At 37.9% G+C, this 14,023-nt stretch overlaps 1 protein-coding gene and 1 pseudogene across 1 annotated transcript in view; one reads left to right on the forward strand and one right to left on the reverse strand.

Moving 5' to 3' along the window:
* LOC123955264 overlaps positions 1-8,851 on the reverse strand; it is a 29,272-nt pseudogene extending 20,421 nt beyond the window's left edge.
* PHYHIPL (phytanoyl-CoA 2-hydroxylase interacting protein like) overlaps positions 7,697-14,023 on the forward strand; it is a 94,876-nt gene continuing 88,549 nt past the window's right edge. The window contains exon 1 of the mRNA XM_046027093.1: positions 7,697-8,032. Within this exon, the coding sequence (XP_045883049.1) occupies positions 7,927-8,032 (106 nt within the window). The 5' untranslated portion in view covers positions 7,697-7,926. The remainder of the gene's footprint in view (positions 8,033-14,023) is intronic.

A 14,023-nucleotide genomic window follows, 5' to 3' on the forward strand; every position in this document is an offset into this window, starting at 1 on the left:
ATTAATTCATCTTTAAATGTTTGATAGAATTTCCCTGGGAAACCATCTGGCCCTGGGCTCTTGTTTTGGGGAGATTTTTGATGACTGCTTCAATCTCCCTACTGGTTATGGGTCTGTTCAGGTTTACTATTTCTTCCTGGTTCACTTTTGGTAGTTTATATGACTCTAGGAATGCATCCATTTCTTCGAGATTGTCACATTTGATGGTGTATAGTTTCTCATAATATGTTCTAGTAATTGTTTGTATTTTTTTGGTATTGGTTGTGATCTCTCCTCGTTCATTCATGATTTTATTAGTTTGGGTCCTTTCTCTTTTCTTTTGGAGAAGTCTGGCCAGGGGTTTATTAATCTTATCAATTCTTTCAAAGAACCAGCTCCTAGTTTTGTTGACTTGTTCTACTGTTCTTTTGGGTTTTATTTCATTGATTTCCTCTCTGATCTTTATTATTTGTCTTCTCCTGCTGGGTTTAGGCTTTCTTTGCCATTCTTTCTCCAGCTCCTTTAGGTGTAGGGTTAGGTTTTTTACCTTTCTTGTTTCCTGAGAAAGGCTTGTACTGCTCTATCCTTTCCTCTGAGGACCACCTTTTGCGTCACAAAAATTTTGAACCATTGTGTTTCCATTTTCATTTGTTTCCATGAATTTTTAAATTCGTCTTTAATTTCCTAGTTGACCCATTCAATCTTTAGTAGGATGCTCTTTAGCCTACATGTATTTGAGCTCTTTCAGACTTTCCTCTTGTGTTGATTTCTAGTTTCGAAAATACGCAGGGAATGTTCCGAATCTTTTGGTACTGGTTGAGACCTGATTGGTGACCCAGGATGTGATCTATTCTGGAGAATGTTCCATGTGCACTAGAGAAGAATGTGTATTCTGTTGCTTTGGGATGGAATGTTCTGCATGTATCTGTGATGTCCATCTGGTCCAGTGTGCCATTTAAAGCCTTTATATTCTTGTTGCTCTTTTGCTTAGAGTTAAAGTCCCCTTCTATTACTGTATTATTGTTCATGTGTTTCTTTTATTTTGTTATTAATTGGTTTATATAATTGGCTGGTCCCATGTTAGGGGCATAGATATTTAAAATTGTTATTAGACCCTTTAAGTATGATCCAGTGTCCTTCCTCATCTCTTATTATGGTTTTTGGCCTAAAATATAATTTGTCTGATATAAGGATGGCCACCCCAGCTTTCTTTTGATGTCCATTAGCATGGTATATGGTTTTCCTCCCCCTCACTTTAAAATGGAGGTGTCTTTGGGTCTAAAATGAGTTTCCTGTAGACAGCGTATCAATAGGTCTTGCTTTTTTTTTTTATCCATTCTGATACTCTGTGTCTTTTGATTGGGGCGCTTCACCCATTTACATTCAGGGTAACTATTGAAAGATATGAATTTAACTTCATTGTGTTGCCTGTGACAGTTACTGTATATTGCCTCTGTTCCTTTCTGGTCTGTTATTTTTAGGTTTTCTCTTTGCTTAGAAGACCCTGTTCAATATTTCCTGTAGGGCTGGTTCAGTGTTTGCAAATTCTTTTAGGTTTGTTTTTTTGTTTGTTTGTTTGGTTGGTTGGTTGGTTGGGTTTTTTTTTGTTGTTGTTGTTTTTGGGTTTTTTTGTTTCGGTTTGGTTTGGTTTTGGATTTTCTTTTGTTTGTTTATTTGTTTGTTTGCCCTGGAAGCTTTTTATCTCCCCTTCTTTTTTCAATGACAGCCTGGCTGGATATAGTATTCTTGAATATTTTTGTCATTTAGTGTTCTGAATATATCATGCCAGTCCTTTCTGGCCTGCCAGGTTTGTGGATAGGTCTGCTGCACATCTAATATTTCTACCATTGCAGGTTACAGACTTCTTGTCCTGATCTGCTTTCAGGATTTTCTCTTTGTCACTGAGACTTGTAAATTTTACTATTAGATGATTAGGTATTGAACTATTTTTACTGACTTTTAGGGGGGTTCTCTGTGTCTCCTGGATTGTGATGCTTGTTCCTTTTGCCAAAATAGGGAAATTCTCTGTCATAATTTCCTCCATTATACCTTCTGCCCCCTCTTTTTTTCTTCTTCTGGCATCCCAATTATTCTAATATTATTTCATTTTATGGTATCACTTATATCTCATATTCTCCCCTTGTGGTCCAGTAGTTGTTTGTCTCTCTTTTGCTCAGTTTCTTTATTCTCTATCATTTGGTCTTCTATATCATGAATTCTCTCTTCTGCTTCATTTACCATAGCAGTAAGAGCCTCCATTTTTTAAATGAACCTCATTAATAGCTTTTTTCATTTCAACTTGGTTATATTTTAGTTCTTTTATTTCTCCAGAAAGGGATTCTCTAATATCTTCCATGCTTTTTTCAAGGCCAGCGAGCACCTTTATAATTGTCATTCTAAGTTCTAGTTCTGACATATTACTATTGTCCAATCAGTTAGGTCTCTAGGTATCAGTACTGCCTCTCTCTCTCTCTCTTTTTTTTTTTTATGGTGAGTTTTTCCACCTTGTCATTTTATCCAAATGAGAATAGATGAATGAGGGCACCTGGGTGGCTTAGTGGGTTAAAGCCTCTGCCTTCGGCTCGGGTCATGATCCCAAGGTCCGGGATCAAGTCCTGCATTGGACTCTCTGCTCAGCAGGGAAACTGCTTCCCTCTCTCTCTCTCTCTGCCTGCCTCTCTGCCTACTTGTGATCTGTCTCTCTGTTAAATAAATAAATAAAATCTTAAAAAAATAATAAAAAAGAAGAGAATAGATGAATGAGAGAATAAAATACTTAAAGGGTAGCAATGACCCCAGAAAAAATGTACACTAATGAAATCTGTAGAGTCCTGAAACCAGGGGGAGAATAAAGGGGGGATAAAAGAAAAATATATATATATGTGTGTGTGTATGTATATATTTGACTGCTGAATTGAACAGAGATACATCTTTGCTTTTGGGAGTATTTTGGTCTATTAGAAGAAACTACCCCCCCTCCCAAATTTTAAAGAAAGAAAAACTTCTATACACACACACACACACACACACACACACACACACACAAATAAGGGTATACATGATGAACAGATGGAATATGGCTGTAAAGATGAACATTAAAAATGATTCTAAAAAAAGAATTGATAAGATAAGAAGGTTGAAAAAAGAAAAGAAAAAAAAAGAGGAAAGAATGTGAACTGGCTGGAGACTAGAACAAAGCCATGCACTAGATTTAGTGTATATTTTGATGTATTAGAAGAAATTGTATCCCAAAATTTTAAAGAAAAAAAAAAAACCTAAATGTATACAGAAAATAAAGTTAAATACAATGAAGGGATAAAATATGACTATAATGATGAAAATAAAAATATTTTTAAAAAGGTATTGATAAAATAATTAAAAATGTTAAAATAGGAAAGAGGAAAAAAATTTAAAAATAGAATAAGAAAAAAATAAAATTAAAAAAAATTTAACTTTGAAAAACTAAAGGATCATGAGAAAAAAGCCATGAATTCCATGTGTTGCTTTCCCCTACCTCTGAAGTTCAGCAGTTCTCATTGATCAGTGAATTAGGTCTTGGCTGGATGTTCTTGCTGATCTTCTGAGGGAAGGGCCTGTTGCAGCGATTCTCAAATGTCTTTGCCTGAGGCCAAATATCACGCCTTGCCAAGGGCCACGCTTGTAATCTGCTTGGTTTTGGTCTCGGGAGCATTTGTTCCCTAACGCTTTCTGTACAGCTTTGGAGGATGGGAATGAAAATGGTGGCCTCCCAATCTGGCCTGTAGGCCCTACTGGGGCCCAATCCTCAATGCACGCTCCAAGAAAAATAGTCAATCCCTCCCATCTCCCTGGTCTCCAGCCGCACTCCAAGCTCACCCAGCCTGTGACTGAGCATTTTTATCTCCGGTGCACAGCCCCGTTTGTAGTCTCCAAACCCAGCTGATTCCTGTAGCCGGGTCCTGAACTGCTCCTCCTGGAAGAAGAAGGTGAGTCTCCCCAGATCTGCTGCTTGTTGGGTCACTGCCCGAAGAGCAGTGGCCTGTGCCTCAGATCATGATTTAAGGTAATCCTGAGCTGAGAGCCCATTCCTTGGCTCTGTCTCTGCAGCTGACTTCCCCACTCTGATACTTGGAAGCTCTACCACACTCAGACACCCCTCTTCTTTTTGCGACCCCACAGGTCCTGATGAGACCACACTGTCCCCATGAGGGCTCCACCCACCACTTGGCCTCTGGAGCAACATCCCTCAGGGCAGAAAACTTCTAAAAGTTCCAATTTTGTGCTGTGCTGCTCTCTCACTTGCCAGGAGCCAGCCCCTTACCCTGCAATCTATCTTCCCAAATGTTGCCTCAGATTCACTTCTCCACACATTCTACTTTCCAGAAAGTGGTCGGTTTTCTGTTCTTAGAATTGCTGCTCTCCCTTCTTCTCTCTCCTATTGTTTGTAGCTGTACAGAGTGGTTTGATAACTATTTAGCTTAATTCCTGGGACCTGATGATATTTAGGTCTCCTACTTCTCCACCATCCTGCTCCTCCTCCTAGAATTTTCATTTTATCTAAAGTTTATTTGGTCATCTTCATGAAATCTCACTCACTGATATAAAGGGGAAGATAAAAATGTATTTTTAGTCTAATATAGGAACCTAGATTCAATCAATATTTTAATCAGTATTTTATTTACCCTTTTAGAGTAAAGTCCATCTTTTTAGGTAAGATCCTTAGTCTTTTGGGTTTTTACCTTTTCCCCTACATATTATTTTACATGGTATTTGGGAATATCAGGACAGGAGAGCTTCCATTACCTTGAAGCACTGAGACAAAGTGTCACTGGATTTGAATGTCTTTTGCCTCCTCTGATTTCTGTGGTGACATCTCTTGTAAGCCTAGTTGCTTCTGGCCTTTCACTTGAAGTTGTTGGCTAGAGAAACTCATGGCCTATATTTTTTCAGTTTGGTCAGGGCCTGGTAGCCATCTCTAAGACTGACAAGTCTTTATTTTTTTTAATACTTTAGACACCCCTAGCCTAGAAAGTCCATTCTGCAGTTTTTGCTAGAATATTACCTTGCATTTTAGAATCAGGTTTCACAGCAGGCTGACTAGATCTCAACTCAACTACCTTCTGAGTATACAGGAACTTTTAGCAGTTCTGGAAAGTAAATTCCTGCCCTTCCTCTGCCCATGATGCTTTGTTCAAGGTTACTTGAATGTGGTCCCCCTCAGCCTGGCCAGGTGATATCATCCCAAAGATCTAAGAACTAGACCAGAAATTTCTCTGTCCTTGAGTTTTCCCATACCTATCTGGATATTTTGAAAGCTACAATCCCTCATCTTGCATCCTCAATGTACAAGTGAGTAAAAACGTTCCTCGTTATCATTCCCTAGGTCTTCTACCTCTTTTCCATTATTCTCTGAACCAAAAAGAATAGAATTTTCTCTACTTTATGTACCTCATAGCCATCATCTTCCTCATACCAATCTCTGGCTTAAGCCTTTATTGTGGACTGGGATATCTCGTCTTCACTGTGGGATAAACTAGATTGTTTTGACCACTAGGGCTAGCCTTGGTATGTTAAATCATAAACACATCTATATTTTATCTTTTGACAATGCCTTGATTTGAATCCTAACAATTTGTTAAAAAAAAAATCCCATGCTGAACGTCAAAAGTGAAATATTAACTCTTAAGTTAATTATGTAATAATCTAAATCCTTAGCAGAAAGATGCCTTGGATTGAAAAGGTCTTATACACAAAGTCATATTAATATTTTTTAAAACATTATCCCTTTTTCCTATTATACAAATATTCTGGCCTACAAATCTGATCATGTTAACTTCCCCTTCGGAGACCTCCCATAATTTCCTGTTCCTTTTAAATAATTTTTTTAAAGGCTTTCCTGACTAACCAGACAAGGTTAGAACTCCTGTGTGTGCTTCACACATTCCTATGATTCCTCTTTCATAACACTCACCATAATTTTCCTTTTTCAATGTCTGTGTTTCCTAATAGATTTGAACGCAAAATTTCCAACATCTAGCACATTGTCCAAGGACATAGCAAAAATATTTGTGAGTTATAGCTTTAATTATACATATGAATTATATTTCTCACCTGTAAATCAATAAATTGGTAATCTACAGAGTTCCTTTTGAAATTTGTAAATGTGATACTACTCTGAAAGATGAACCTACTGTGACTCAGCTGACAATATCAATTTCTGTTTCTCCAGAGCCAGGTTTTTAGAACAGAGGAAATTCACCAATAAGTGCCATCTTGTCATATTTCTTGACAAGTAATAATTTATCCTTTCCTTGGGGACACCCCCTACTTTGACACAAGAATTCTCGCAAACTACAAGAAGGAGATCCATCTTCATTAATACCTAAGTTGATAATGAGGATATTTTACTTTAAGATACCCAATTATCTTCCACAGATTTTTATCAACTTGCAGTTGTGCCAAGTTTCCTCACAGGCTTATTTTACCTTAAACTGGTCGTTCTGTTTTATGAGGCTTCAATTAACTAGATTTAGTCATGTTATGGCTAGAAGGATGTGACTAGAAAGGGTAGCATATAGCAATCTGTATGTAAATTGTTACTTTATTGGATAACATTTATGTTTGAAATTGGAAAATCAATAAAAAGGAACTTTAATTTCCAGCAAGCATATACACTAAAAAAGGAAGAGACTGGGGCAGGCACTCTCAAATGCCGAGAGGTCAATAGGCTGTGACCTGTACCTACTTTATTTTAAAAACATTTTCACTACTACTAAGTGCATTGCAGAATACTAAATGCCATTAAAAAGAATGGGCAGACAAATTTAAGGTACGTTGAGAAAGTAGATTTTCCATTAAAAAAGGATCTTTCCATATCCATGAGATCAGGTACTGTCCTCCCCCCCACCCTCCTTCACTGGAGCCCAAAACAATGCCCCACAGAGTAAACATTTAATACTTTTTTGTTAAAGGTAGGAAGGAAGGAAGAAAAGAAAGGAAGGAAGGGTGGATGGATTGACCAATCGAGCTTGACTGAAGGCTGAAAGATTAGTGGTTGTCAGTCCGAAGCATATGTGCTGCTTTTCCAGCAGGCTGGCATCTCCTCATTCCCTCACCTTTCTGGCAGTTCTGAATTCCCATGTTTGCCCCTCCTTCGGGCTCACCAAAATTCTGTCCATAAACCTTGACACTCCTCAGTCAATCCACTCATCTCCCACAGAGACGCAGCTGTTTCTGAGAAATGCCTGGCGGAGCACACAGGGGCCTGGAGGGGAGTCGCTCGAGACCTTGTGGAGAAGGCAGCCCGGGAGCTCCGGAACAAGGATACAAAGGATCTGGACCCATATTTTTCCAGTCCTTCATAAAAACCAATCTGCTTCTTCTCACCTCCCCGTGCAGACTCCCCAGAGCCAACCTGGGTGCAAGTGACCCTGTGAAGAGGGGAAGGACAACAAACCACCCTCACCAGAAAAGAGGGCGAGGCGAGCACACCATACCCCCAGCGGCCCGCCGTTTCCCAGCGCTCGCCGCTCGACGCTCGGTGCTGGAGTTGCGGTGGCTGAGGCGCGAGGGCAGCAGGGGGCGCGTGCGCGTGGAAGGGCGCGGAAGGAGGAGCACCGCGCGCCAGCAGGTGGGCGCGTCCTCTCGCGCGCGTGCGCGCGCCGGGCCTTTTCCCTCACGTTCCCCGTGCGACGCATCCCCTCCCCGCTGGGAGCGCGCGCCTCCCGCTCTCGCGTTCGGTCCCCTCTCGGTCTCACCGAGCCTCACACTCCCCGCAGCTACTGCCTCGGCCGTCCCCTCGGCCTCGGCTCTCTAGCCCGGAGGCTCAGCCTCGGCCCCTCGGAGCCGCCTTCCAACCTCCTGCCCCTCCTTCCGCCACTCCCTACCCTTTCCCGCCCTTCTCTCCCACCCCGTCCACCCAGAGAGCCTGGATACGAAGCAGGCGGGTTTGAGAAGGGAGTTGGAAAAATGGAGGTGCCGCGCCTGGATCATACCCTCAACAGCCCCACCAGCCCCTGTGAGGAGGTGATCAAAAACCTCAGCCTGGAGGCCATTCAGCTGTGCGACCGGGACGGTAAGAGCGACGGGGGATGTGAGGAAAGGGGCCGAGCCCGCGGCCAGGCGCCGCGGCCGCCCCGACTCTGCCGACCCTGCTCGCCGGGGCATTAGGGTCTTTTGTTGTCCCCCCTTCCAAATAAATACAGGTGGGCTCCTCTCTGCTCATCCGCCCTCCCCTCAGACGCTAGAAACAAAAGGACCCCAGGGCTCGCTCGTTGGCGCGGAAAGTCGCGTTAGTCTCTGGCCGCAGCGCCCCTCGGCGTCCTCGCCCGCCTGGTCCCGCTCAGAGGAGCTGCCCGGGCGAGGGCGCCGTTCCCGCCTGCCGCTTCTGCCCCGGACAAGGCGTTTCCGATCGTGCCGCAGTCCGGGTTTCCAGGGTCTACCCGAACCAAAGGGGAAATGCCCTCTGGGTGCTTTTAGTACCCCTTCTTTCCCCTCTCCACCCGCGCACGCTAGTTAGCATTCTCAGCCCAGAAACTTAGCATTTCCTTTTCTAAACCTTCCCTTTTTAGACCCCCCAAATTCATTAGTCTTTTTATGCTCTCAAATGGGGGGGTGACGGTTTTTCAGTGAAGGGGCGCGGGGGGGGTGGGGAAGAGTGCGTTTCAGCACCAAGGACAGCCACAAGCTTCGCGGCTTGGGGCTGTGATTCAGAAACTGCCAAAAATAGGTAAAGAAGTGGCCTAATATATCTGCTGTGGTACAGAATATGTGGCGAGTACTCACCATTGTGTCTTGATATTATATAGCTTATTCTGTTGGTAAAGTTGGCAGTCTCCTAAAGAAGGAAGTGATCGAACACAGGTTTGAGCGTTAAAGAGATAAGCTAGTACTGTGTGCAATATGGACAGCTTGTAGTGCTTCTGTGTTATATGGAGTAGTTCAAGAGTCAGTGCTATTTCAGTGATGTAGAATAAAACTTCATTTGTAAAAGAGTCTCTGATTAGTAGTTGATTGGCCAAATAATTGTAAAATTGAGCGTCTGACAAAGGAAAAACAATTTACTTGTTGTCAAGATGAATCTGAACACTTTTGGCTCTTAATGGAATCAGTGATTAACAGTGTATAGAGACGATGATTTAAAAATATTTTTTAGCCAAAGTTATGTAGAAATACTAGTGTGCTCACAATAAGGTCATAAAATTTATCAGTATGTTATCCAAACAGGGAGCAGAGGTCTTATTTCTAAAGTCATTCAAATAACTTGATTAGGTATTGCTGTATAGTTTAGGTTAACTGAACACTGAATTCATGTTTATTAATAAATTTGGGACACAGAATAATTGACCTTTGAAGCCAAAGCCACTGTAAAGGAAAAAGTGTAGTATTGATAAATAACTACTCTTGCAAAAGCTGTTTATAATTCCTTTATCCTTAGGTCACCATAGTAATAGGTACATATATTTATAGCATCTAAAAAAGTAATCATTTTGGTATTCCATATATAAATTTGCGTTATTAAACTCTAGAGATTATCTTTAATAGACCACATATGAAATTTTATGGGTTTTAGTTTATGCTTTTGTGAGATGACTTTTTCTGGTGTTACCATTATAAATGTTTTGATTTTCCTATATTGGTTTGACAGAAAACCAAGAATCTAGTAAAAGTAGATTTCATTTTCATTTACTTTAGTGATTTATCAAAAGCTTATTACTGTAGTTACTGGAAATAACTACAATTCATTATTACTCCTCAGAACCCCATAATCTTAATACTGAAAATTGCGTTTACCACATTTTCAAAGATACCAGGGGAAATAAAGTTTTTTTTTCTTTTTTATGAAGTTTACAGAATTAACAGTAACAAAAACTAGTGCTTCATTTGTGTGGTCTCTTCTTGTAGAGTAGTAGCTATTTTGTTTTGGTAATATTTTTTAGTTGTTTCACTTCACATTATGAATCCTGCAAAGTGGACAAATTATGTAACATTTAATAGGGGGGTGCTGGCACTTAGCAGTATCCATGAAAATTAGTTATTTGCAGACTTCTAATGATTCAACATAGATTAATAGGGTTTCATTTTATAAAATACATCAACAAATACAAAGAGCTAACTCTTCTATTAAAAATATTAGAAATTAGGAATAGCTTGTGTAAAGATGTTATTAAATGTCTAACTTTTTATTTTGTGTCTCTTCATGTCAATTCCAAAATATGTAGTTTTTATTTCTTTTGCAGAACAATTAAAAAATGTTGCATTGTTTGTCAAGCAGAATTTATTTATCATAATCTTATATTGAGAAATATTCAGCTAGATATTATTTACTCCCTTCACTTCCTCTCAGTCTCATTATTTTCCTTCTGTAAATATATAACAGAAAGATTAAGATGTGACAGAAGATCTGTTATGCTCGAGTACATAAAAAGTGCTAAATTTTCATAATTTTATGGTCATAGAAATACATTTATTTTGTTTGCTCTTTACTGTATTCTACCATTATCTGGTATTGGAAAAAAATGAGCACAAATTTCTTGGAAGTAGATAGAATGGGAAATATAATACTATTGTTAAATATATGTTTCCTTTTACTCTCTCCACTTAGAGATGTTTTTAATTTTATAATGTTTTATATATTTCATCAATTAAGAGTTATAGCTGCTGGTAAACTGTATGCCTTTCTTATGTTTCCTTGGCTTTTGTATGTTTTTTCTTCCACTTGTTATTTTCTTATAAATTAATCCATTTACATAATTAACAGTAATTCACAATGTTTCCTTTTTTAATAGTTTCTCCAAATATTTAACTGTTGGAAGAATTTGGAATAGAATCCAAGTGGTCATATAATTGGATTTTTTAATTAATCAAGAGGGTTCTTCTACACACGTGTTATTTCATGTGTAGTTTTATCCTAGGTATGTGCGGTTTAGTTGCTAGTATATGGTCTCTGCCTATATGTCACTCGTAGTTCAAAATGAGGATTCTGAATAGACTTCTACTAGGAAACCTCTGAATATATGCTATAGATCTAGTACTTTCTGTAATCTCTTTCTAAGTAGGAGAGAGTTTCTGTTCCTCCGTCTCTGCTGTATTGAAGTATCCTCAAGTTGCATATATGATCTATTTTAACTGTAGATTTTCCAAGGAAGTTGAAGGAAAAATATAATTAATTGCTCATTGGGAAGCATTGATAATATGGGAATCCATTTCCAGTTTGTTTCTTCACATAGATACTTCAGACTGTAAATAACTTGTGACAAGACAGAACAGTATCCAATCCCACACATAGCATTCTACATTACTTCTCTTCATTTTTCTTAAAATCATATATATACAGAGAGAGAGAGAGAGAGAGAGAGAGGTACATATCTCGAAGCCTGTGTGTGTGTGTGTGTGTGTGTGTGTGTGTGTGTGTATAAAAGATATCTCAAAGCTTTCCTTGCTGAAAGGGAAAGATTTATGTATATGTTGTTTTACATTTGCATCCAAGTCCTCTGCACTCTTGTTATAATAGCAAGGAAGAAAATACAAAATTAATTTGTTGTATAGCACTTAAATCCACCCCAAGGCTTTCTACTTTTAACACGTATTATTTCCATGATCATTTTATGACTGCCTAGATACGGTTTATGGAGTTTATGATATTATTCAGCAAGGGAATACATTTTAAGGAAATTGAATAGAGACCCGACAGATTTCCGTGTCTTTGTGTCTAACAATAGTTTTATGAAGAAAAAGAAAAAAAGGTTTTCTCTTTTTTACATATTTAAAAAAAGATAAATTCCTTTTAATTTTGACTTTATCATTTCTACTTAAATTATAAATCAGTTATGACTTTTTTATGCTTATTGATATATGAATTAAACAAATTTTAACTTTGGAAATGTAACACAGGAATGCTTACTAGTTAGCACAGTGCTGTATTAGATAATCCTTAATGACATTTTCTGAAGCAGACATCTAGGAAGAGTACCCATAACTGTTACCTTTAATAGTACAAGAACACAGTAGTCATTGCTCCGTCTCACTGACATTCATATGATAGTGGCAATAGCATTTTAGAATCAGACACCTCTGACAGAATATTGGCTCTTGATAGATATATTACATTAAGCAAATTACTTAACCTGTCTTTAGTTTTAAGCTTTCTCATGTAAAATGGGCATATTGTCAATCCTGTAGGATTTTTAAAATAATTACATGAAGTATTTTCTATCATTTCTTTTAATTCTTGACACAAAATGATTATTATTGTAAATGGACTGTTTATAACAATTATTATTGTAAATGGACTATTATTCTCCACATAACGTCTTGAGTGCAACTACTGTTTTTTCTGTTTTTTTTTTTTTTGTCCAACGTTTAGATCTTTGTTTTTTATTTCAGTTGTGTTTTACTTGATAAATCCTTTTAATGTCACTTCAACTTCGTGAGTAGACAGTGGAAACTGTAAATTCTGAATTAAAAATATAGTTAACTTTAAAACCACAGTTACAGTACTCTATCCTTTACTTATATTTATCTATCCATCACTAATATGCTTGTCAGCCTTAATCCTAAAAGCTCTTTTCAGCTTCTACTTCAAACCTGCTGTTTGCTGCATTTCATGTGCCGTGTGACCTTGATATCTGCTTTGGGTAGGTATTTGTATCAGAACCTTCTGTTCTTGATTTAACATTTTTTCTTTATGATTTTTTTTTCCCCAAAGATAGATATGTACCAGCACATGTGACCTCTGGATTCATTTCTTTGACCCAGATAGGACTGTAGAGATGCTGTAAATGTTTACTTAGTGAGTAAGGAACACAACAAAAATAAAAACTAAAAGAAACAAACAAAAAGCTTTAAAGTCATCAGATTATGTTAAACCAATTCATATTCTTGGTAGGGGTTCTAATTCATTTCCAGAAAAGATGAAGTTATTAGAGTATAAGTCACATCAAAGGATATGTGACCAGACTCCCTCCAGTGGTAGAATAACTGATTTAAGTAGTAACACTGGCAACTTGCTTTGTTGCCTAGGTAAGCCAATCAGAAATTCACTCTGTAGAGTACTATCTAGACAACTTCTAACTTACTTGGTTTCTCACTTCTGATATTCCTCCTCATTTAGGCCCAGTCTGGATCTTTCCTTAACTTTATCTGAGTATAGTTTATGGATTATTTTTATATATTATCTTGGACTTCAGTAATAACAGCTGCTATATCAGTAAGGATAATACTTCCAGTTTCTGATTTCTTTCTCTGCCCCTAGTAAATGCATTTTAGTTTTTCCTTATAGCATTTGTCTCTTTCATGAGTTTATTTTCCACTTCTGTTAAATTTCTCTGTAAGAATCTTTATGTAATCTTTATGTAAATTGTAATTTTAAATGAAAATTCTGTTTTTACTATTTTAAAGCATTTGCCTTATTCTTTAATATCTTTTAACATATTTTATTACTATTACACAGTGGTTAAATTGTCTTTTTAAGCAGGCTCTATTTTATACATATATATTTGAGAAGTAAAATCAGTATTTGTGGAAGACTTCTAGTAGAAATGTATAGAAGCATTGAAGAGTTTTTAACAGGAAAAAAAATAGATAGGCAGTATCAGCATGTTATGTTTATGGAAAGATAGTGAGTAGCAAGGGTATAAAAGAAATCCAAAAATAATTATAAACTTTGTGGTTGAATTTTCAAGAAATATGAAAAGTGATAAAGAGTAATTTTAGGATTTTAAGTCTGGGTAATCAGAAGTAAAGTAAAAAGAACATTTATATTAAGACATTTGGAATCTAACAGTAAGAGACTTCCTTGGAAACAGAAACATTTAGCAATTTATGTTCCGGGGAAAGGAGTTCTAGAATAATAAAGATAATTGTTCATAGAACTATATATTTCACTGGGAATACCAAACTAAGTGGAAAAGGGATGATTAGGGTTTGACTCCAGTTTTAGAGTGACTTCTGATCAGCTCTGTATCTCACCCCTTAAAGGAAAGATTGATTACATGCTGGAGGAGGCCAACTTTGAACTCTATAAAGATGAAATAAATCTACATTCCAGGTTTGTTTAAAAAAAAAA

This window comes from Meles meles, chromosome 13, assembly GCF_922984935.1.
Source record: "Meles meles chromosome 13, mMelMel3.1 paternal haplotype, whole genome shotgun sequence".
Taxonomy (NCBI): Eukaryota; Metazoa; Chordata; class Mammalia; order Carnivora; family Mustelidae; genus Meles; species Meles meles.